The 8,611-nt window shown below is 45.8% G+C and overlaps 1 protein-coding gene across 1 annotated transcript; it reads left to right on the top strand.

Annotated features, from left to right (window-relative positions):
• Window positions 1-3,055: 3,055 nt before the first annotated feature.
• PDAP1 (PDGFA associated protein 1) lies at window positions 3,056-8,223 on the top strand (the record flags this gene model as incomplete). Its single annotated transcript, XM_009573918.1, has 5 exons — window positions 3,056-3,147; window positions 5,088-5,195; window positions 5,605-5,726; window positions 6,634-6,785; window positions 7,461-8,223. Coding segments are annotated over 5 exons (533 nt in total), but the record flags the coding sequence as incomplete, so codon positions are not given.
• Window positions 8,224-8,611: the final 388 nt, after the last annotated feature.

Below are 8,611 nucleotides of genomic sequence, written 5' to 3'. Positions count from 1 at the left end.
GGCCCGGAGGGGCAGCGTGGGGGGTGTGTGGAGGTGGGCTTCGGTTCAGGAGCTCCAAACGTGGTTCCTTTCATGTGGCTCTGGCAGCTCCACAACTGGGTATTACGGAGCGGGTACTGACTTGCTTGTGTGATTAAGGAGAAGTAATGAGGGACTGACAGGCTGTCAGGGCTGAGCTGGATCCACCCAGAACCTTCTCCAGATGCACCATCTGCATAATTGGCTCTTGTGCGAGCGTCGGTGAAACCCCAGTCATATACATTAATGTAAACCAGTCCTCGTCATTCATCTTCTCTGTAGTTTGTTCCAATTTATTTCATCAGCATTTCCCAAGCTTTAGTACCAAATCTGCTTCCCTATCTGAATTCCCTCTTCCCTATTGAAGATTTTCTTTAAGCAATTTATTTTGCATCCGTTCGCACAATGTTAGTAGATAGGGCTGAAGCTTTCACATATTTTTTGTGAAGAACTGTGGTGTGTTATAACTCTGGCTGCCGTATTTAAATGCCCCGTAACTCAGGATTTCCTGCTCTGTATTTTGTTGTACAGTTTTAAGTGTTTCTTTCAAACCTTTTGCTTCTTGGGAAAAGAGGGATCTTTGCCCGCCCCCCAAGTCAGCAGGAGTTGTTATGTTATGGAGTGGACTTTTGCGCTCACTGTTTAATATAAAATGGGGATTTTAACCAGCCATTAATAAATTTTTCCTACAGGATTATTTTTGATGATTTTGTTCTTTTTTGAATACCTTGATTCAAAAAGAGTAAGTGATTCCTTCAATATTCTTCCATTCTCTGATTTAAATTCCTTAAGTTTTCCGTTCAAAGCTGAAGACGAATGTATTTGAACGTGTGCCTGCCTCAGGCGGCAGTGGTCTTTGCTGCAGGTGAAATCTGCAGGTGATTATATTGTAAAGTGCCTCACAGAGGAGGATAAGAATCATTATCCCTGTTTTACAGATGGGGAAACTGAGGCACAGAGCTGAGGGGCGTTGCGCAGGGTGATGCGGTAGGTCAGTGGCAGATGTAGGACCGGTGCTCCGCTTGTCGGGCGTGCGGTTTGATCTCTCCGCGAAGAGCAGAGCCCCGGCCCTGCGCCCTGCGGAGCTCCCCACAGCCCCTCCAGCTGCTGAGCCGGCGGCACTGCTGCTCCCGCTCAACGGGGCCGTACTTCTCTGTGTGCAGGCTCGAATATAAATTAGATTGATTCACTCTTCAATTTGCTTCTTTTTAGGCATTTAATGTAAGATAATTTCTCTTGAGTGGCTTTTCTGCCCTTATTACTGCTTTTTATTTGCAGTAATAAGGCTTTTGTGTTCTTCAGTTCTGAGCCCAGTGTAAAATTCTGAGCCCAGCCAGACAAGAAGGCTGCCTGGCATTGGTTAAGCTTGTAGTACAGGATTGTTTTGGTTTATTTAGGTTTTCTTGGTGTTACGTAGTGTGTCAGGGATATTACTGTTGTTCCATCTCGAGTGATGTCATTTGCTGGGCAGTGAGGTAATGTCTCCTGGGCTGGAGCGCTCTGTGGCAGATCTCATTCCCAGAGGGTGTCAGTATTGCCGCGTGGGATGGTTGGGAACAGACAAACAGAAAACACACGTCTTTGGCTGCAGCAAAGCTTTTGGTTGCGCTCGTGGTTTGAGAGCCCACGAGCTTCCACAGCTGAGTTCAGAGAGAAGAATCTGGTCTCTGCGCTTCCCCATTTCACGTGAGAAAACCATCTCGGGAGTCTCTGTAAGGCTTCACAGTGGGGTTTTTGAGATCATTTATTCCACAGCTCAGCTTCTACTGAGCTAAATCGTGAGCTCTCTGTCCCTCCAAGTCCAACAGCGCAGCGTGGCCATGGCACAGCGGTGCAGCAGTGACAGATCTCTCCCATGCATCCTGTGCAGTCCCAAGGAAGGAGGGATGATCCCCTCAGCCCTCTCCACTGCCATAACGTTTCCATTGTCCTTGGCAGGTGAAGAGGGGAACGTGAGAGAGAGCGTGAGGATTTCCTGCTTCTGTCGGACTTCAAAGACTCCTGCAGTAGCAGAGAGCTCCCCTGCCTGAGCTGTTTGCTTTTTGCCAGTCTCGTGCACCGGCTGTAGCTTGAGCTCCCTAGCTCAAGGCTAGAAACTGACTATTCAGCTTGCTTTCCAGCAGTTCTTTGAGCTGTAAGAACATAAACGGAGCAGTCGCTTGCAGGAAGCGTTAATGGCTTCAGCAATTCATTAATCAACAGAATTTTGAACTTGAGAGCAGATCTTAGCCAGACAGTCCAGCCAGCTCAGCTGACTCTCTCCTCTTCCTGCTTCCTAGAGCTTGTTTTTATTTTTCCTTATAAAGCAGTAAAACATGGAGGCCCCTTTTATTGCTTCTTCAGCTCTCATTGTAATTCCCAAACCTTTTGTCCAATTAGCTTCCTATTTTCTCTTGGCACAGCCTCGGTGTAGGGGAGGGGTTAAGGAGGCAAGCTTGTCGGAGAGTTGGTTGTAACCGCAGCTGCCGCAGGAACATGCTGTGATTCCTCCTGTGCAGGAAACGCAGAGAGCGGCTGTGGGACCGAGCACCTCTTGCCAGCCCGGGAAGTGAATCAGAGAGGCCGCAAGCGTGGGCAAGGAAGGGTGGCGTCACCGAGGGCTGAGGGGGTGCTTGGAAGCTCGTTGTCTGATAAATGGTGTCACGGCTCTGCAGTGTTTGAGGGACGGGGGTACCTGCTTTGGGCAGTACCTTCCTAGCTCCCTCTCTGTAGCACAAACCTGTGCTTCACTTGGAAAACGCTGTACAGCTGATAGGCTGCTCTCGGTTCTGGTGTCTCCAAAACGAGCAGTTACTGATTCTCCCAGTATCTGTCTGTGGATCAATAATCCCAATTCTCTGTGTAACTTACCCGAAATTCTTGGAGTGTTTCAGTGAGACTGGCAAGTTCAACGTGTCCTTTTTTCCTTGTTGTTTAGAGGAGCTATTTTCGTTTGTCCTATCTGCACCGAAAATCCAGAGAGAGTTGCTGCAGGAGGAGGAGACCTTTCTGGAAGCTTATCACTAAACCATTCATTAATTTTATTTTTTTTGTACAGGTAGAAAAGGAGGCCACAAAGGCCGAGCAAGACAGTACACAAGTCCTGAGGAGATTGATGCCCAGCTCCAAGCAGAAAAGCAAAAGGCAAGGGTATGTGTTTGCCTACGTTATGTGCTTACTGTCATAAGTTCTGGCTTGTACAGGATGCTTAACTTGCAGTTCATGAGAAATGGCAGCTTAGTCAAGTGTTGCAGGTCATTCTGTCAGTGATCACGATATGAATTCTGAATATCTCTGGCTGGGGAGACTGCAAGGTGTGATCCAGTCTGGTTCCTCACAGAAGTGAGGCCAGGTAGACCATCCAGTTCACAATTTGAAGGTTAAAGGATAGGGAAGATGATTACACAGCAGCTCTAGACATCTTTTCCTCCTGTATTTCATCATTCTGGTCTCCAGTGTCAGCTAATTTTTTTATCTGTGCTCTGCAGCTTGGCTGTGGAGGAAGAGGGCTCACATCTTGACATCTTACTGTATATAGAAATTGCCATATTTGCCCTTTTTCTCTGCTAGATTTAGAAGACCAAATTCCTTTGACTTCTTCCTGTACGCATGATTTTCTTGTTTGCCTCTGACTTGTAGGGAGAGATAACAGAGTTTTCTGGTGTGAATCCTTTTTTGGGCGTGTATCTATGCCCCGACATAGGATTGTAACAGCTCCCCTCGCTTCCACAACTACCTGGCTGGTATTATAAAAGGCTACTTTTTGCAGTACTTGCTCTCTTGTATTCCCGAATTATCACAGCTACGATGGCACTCTCACTGCTATTTTTCTATGACTTTCTGAAAGTGCTGCCTAAGCCCAAATACGCTATTCCAGCTGAAGCCTCACAGCACTGACTACAGTAGGATAATTATACCCCGTATAGGAAATACTGATGAATACCTCCCAGAAGAAGATTACTCTTTCAAGCAGTTATGAGCCATATTGTTGACTCCTTTTTAATGTTTTGACCAGCTGTAACTCAAGATGATTGTGTGGTTTGCTGCTTAGCCACATATTCTGACTTTGTGTTGGATTTCTTCTTCCGAAGTATAATTCCTCTTGGTTTGTTTTCTGATTCCACCTTCTTGGTTTCATGCCATCTTTCCAAATTCTGAAACCACTTACGGATCTGATCCTGTTTTCCAAAACGATTCCAACTCCTACCAGTGCGATGTCATTCACAAACTTTGTAAGTGTTCTCTACTTCCGAGTTGTTAATAAAAATACCAACTGGAAATGGAACAGAGAGAGCAGGGCCCCACTTGAAATGTCTGTCTTGTTTCAAAACAAACCAGAGAACTGCTCTTTGAGAAGGATTTCACATAGTGATGGTTACATCTAACGCTATTTCATTAGGGAAAGCTTAAAAAAAACCAATTAACAAAATTACTCCTCTTATTGCCCATAGCTCATCCACTTGGCCAGTTGCTCTGATGAGGGATATTTGCCAATGGTTAAGCAAGCTATTCACACCCATGTTGCCGCTTCTAATCTTACCTTCTAACGATTTACAATTCCTAGACCTCTGACTGGTAAAAGCTGTGCTGAAAAGGCTGTAATTTCTTGGATAATAATGTTCTGGTTGATGGTTGTCAATTTGCTCTTCTCTAGTCTTTTTTTTTTTTTTTTTTTAATCTAAATCTAGGATGGGATCCAGCTCTACACTACATCCGTGTAGTTTCCAGTCCCTGAGATATTGTGCACTGGAAACCCGGGCCAAAATGTCTCCTGGAGATCTTTCATTTGGGGAAAGTAAAGTGCCAGTTCTGTCTTTTACAATCATTTTCCTGGCCTATTACACAGAGAGAACAACAGAGTTGTTTAGAGGTGATCTGATCAACGGGGCAGGTGATGCACACTTATGTGTTAGGAATGAGCTCTTGTTTTGTAACAGCCAGGCACCTTTGGTGTCATAAGGGCCACATCAGCAACACCAATGCGCTCAGAGCTGCCTCTTATCCCTCCAAAATGATCTCATTTAAGAGTCACTGTCGGATTTGGGATTTTTATTGACATACGTTTTCTCTAATTTCCTGTGATTTTGTAGGAAGAAGAGGAGCAAGAAGAAGGAGGCGAAGGAGCAACAGGGGACCCCAAAAAGGATAAGAAGTCTTTAGATTCAGATGAGAGTGATGAAGATGATGAGGATTATCAGGTACTGTAATTCTCAGGGCACTTAATGCATTTGCACCACCCATATTCTTGGGGCAGGAGAGAGATGCACGCATTTGACTCCAAGTTCTCTTTGAGAACTGCCTATAGTAATTTTTTTATGGAAGGACTATTTTTAGAAGCCAAAAAACCCCTTACTTGATTGCATTTTCTCCGCAGAATGAAAACTTTTGTATTTTTATAAGGGAAATATAAAGGCAAGAATATTTCAAAAAAGGCTGAAGATGCCTGGTACTATAAATCTGGGTTCATAAATGGTTTTGCTGTCTGGTAGTGAAAACATCTTGAATTCTGCTTTTGGGGTGTGTTGCAGTGTATTTGGTGAGCTCTGATACAACACAATGTTGGGTATGAGAGAGCTTCTTAACCTTCCTCTTGTTCTTGAACCTTAGCAAAAGCGCAAAGGAGTGGAAGGGTTGATAGACATAGAGAATCCCAATCGTGTAATTCAGACAACCAAAAAAGTAACTCAGCTGGACCTGGATGGACCTAAGGAACTCTCACGACGAGAGCGGTGAGTCTCTCCTGCTGCCTCGGCAGGAGCTAGTGCGTTCCTGGAATTTCATCCTTACTGGTGGCAGCAGCTTAACGCGGGGGGATGTTTCCCTGCTGTGTATGCTTTGGTGTTTCAGGGAAGCCTTTTAAGTGTGGTGCTTTCTAAAGTGGACACTGAACAGCAGCAAACTGTCAGGCAGAACTCACTGCGGGTCAAAATGTCTTTCCTTACAAACTTTACAGAAGTTGTCTGTCCTCTAGGAGTAGCTATGGCTCTCCTGGAGCCAGGCAGCTTGGCCAGATATGCTAAGAGAGTGAAGTTTGTTGCTGTGAAGCGGATGTAGACCATTCCTTTCCTGAAGTTTTATGCTAAAAATCAGACCTAACTGAAATCCATTAACCAGAGGTCACCTTGGAGTCCGCTTTAATCTTGCTATGGAAGGTGCCCTAGTGACAGCGGTTACCCAGATTCCACGGGTCATGGTGAAATTTTTGTCTGAGCAGATGAATAAGATGAGAACCAAAGTTTAATCTTCTAGTTTCATTTAGCAATGGAGAGTTTCAGAGTGAAAGATTTAAGCTTGCTTATTTTGGATAGATTGCTTCAGCAGAAGTACACCTTTGTGAGGGCAAGGCTGAGGAAAACGTGTCACGGTGCTGTGCAGTCTGGGGCTAACTCATTTGACCTCATTATGTGTCAGTGTCCTTATTTAGCTGAACGAAGGTAGAAATAATCTCATCATCCCCGTTCAAACCCTGCAATAGATATAACCTGTGCTTGAAAACTGGTGACAGGGCCCCCCAGTCTCTGTGGGCAATCCATCCCTGTCCTCACCATCCCTCCCAGTCAGAAAGCCTCCCCCTCGCTGCCTGTACCTGCATGCTCACCTGGATACTCTGATGACTGGTGTGTTTCACTCCAACAGAGAGGAAATAGAGAAACAAAAGGCAAAAGAAAGATACATGAAAATGCACCTAGCTGGCAAAACAGAACAAGCGAAGGCAGATCTCGCCCGACTAGCCATCATTCGGAAGCAAAGGGAAGAAGCTGCCAGAAAGAAAGAAGAAGAAAGAAAAGGTTAGAGAGTAATTAATCATATTCTCTTACTTCTCCTTGCAATGGCTGTACTGCCAAGAGGCATGATTTCTCATATCACACATGGTAATCCCTCATCTCCTGAGACTGCGTGGTGTTGCTGAGTGCCATTACAACTTCTCTCATCAAAACCAGGTTCAGCTGTTTCATTCTCATAAATCTCTTGTTTTATAAGGAAAGAGAGAATTGCCCTTGATATCCATATTGTCCTCAGCCTCCCAAGCAATGCTAAACCACTTTGGGGGTTTAGCAAGTTCCTTGTGCTGGGTGTGATTTATCTGCTGGGGATCCACACTGCCCAGGGAATTTGCAGCATTCCTCCCCTGCCTGGACTTTCTCTTCAGCTCTGCTAGGTGTGAGCCAGAAGTCTGATGAGCGTGTCTTCTCAGTGGCTTCCACTGAGAAATTTGTGCATCAGCATCAGGGTAGTTTGTGGACACCTGAAGAGAGGCCGAGGGCAGAAGGGAATGTGCAAGGGGGGCTGCTCCTCTTAACTCTGGAGGGGATCTACCAGGGATTGGCGGGGAGGGTCGGATTTTTTCCTGTTACCTCACTGTACGTGGCTAGCAGGATTTCGGTCTCTGGGGCTGTCAAGCCACCACCAGTCCCTGATGTGCTCTGTGAAATGATGAAACCTCTGTTCTTTTCCTCCCCCAGCAAAAGACGAAGCGGCCATGGCAGGTAAAAGACTGCAGTCACTATCCCTTAACAAGTAAGCACAGGACATGCAAGAGGAGGAAACGCCAGGGAACTGTGCCTGGTGCCTGCCAGGAACTCTGTCGTGTTGCATACCATCGATGCCACATAGGGTGTACTGCGGCATCGAAGTCACCATCACCTCCAAGAGACACTGACGATGTGTTTGTCTTCATCCTGGCACAGATTTCCATTTGGGGTTAGGGGCAGCTGCTATCTTCGGTGCAGAGCTGTGCTGAACAGCAATTCTCTGTAACAGTTTGGAAACCTGAATGTTTTTGCTGTTTTTAGGATTAAGAACTCATAGACAGGGGACAGGGCGGGAGGGAGCTGTGCGGGAGGGGAGATGCTTCAAATATTAGATTGCAAGAAAATAGATTGTGGGGTCATTGTGGGGTGGGGCATGGGGTGGGGAACTTCAACTTGCTAGTGGAAGCCCAAAGGATAATGTATCTGAGGAATCCCTTTGGGCAAATGGCCCGTAAAATTTTGCTGCAGGGTGTTGCAGTATAACCTAGGAGCCTGACTTCATGGACATCTGGAGTGCCGTTCCTTCCCTGTTTCATCCCTCCTTTCTTGCAGCCAGTCTCCCCTTTTCCCTCCTCTTCATTTTTTTTTTTTCTTCCTTCTCCTTATTAGGGATAGTGCCAGTTTTTAACCACATCATCCTTTGTTTAAAGGAAAAAAAACAAACAATATCATCAATTGTATCAGACCCAGATGGAAAAAAGCTTGATAAAGTTTAAAAAACAACAACAGAACTTGTATATTTGGCTGATTAAAATGTAAATTATCATAACTGCTCTGTCCTTGTCGTGTGTGTGTGTGTGTAAATGAACACGACTGTACAGGCTGGGCTGAGATGCGAGGCGCAGTAGCCGTCTGGCGATGCGGTGACTTCTGCCTCTGCTGCTTCGCTGTTTCTCTGTGTTGTTTGTGGTGTGGAATTTGGCTCGAGGTTCAGGAGCTCCATCAGCAGATGCAGCCTGAAGGCACAAAGCTTTTCCTGCTGTCTCTGATGGACATCTTGCACAATCTGATTACTGCAGTGGAGAAAACAATTACCCTCAGGCTGCTGTGTAACCTAGTCCCTGTGCCAGAAGGCCAGTCCC

This window comes from Fulmarus glacialis, unplaced genomic scaffold, assembly GCF_000690835.1.
Source record: "Fulmarus glacialis isolate BGI_N327 unplaced genomic scaffold, ASM69083v1 scaffold25393, whole genome shotgun sequence".
In the NCBI taxonomy this organism is placed as follows: domain Eukaryota; kingdom Metazoa; phylum Chordata; class Aves; order Procellariiformes; family Procellariidae; genus Fulmarus; species Fulmarus glacialis.
Note: the sequence above shows the minus strand (reverse complement) of the source record. Positions and strands in the feature narration are given on the sequence as shown.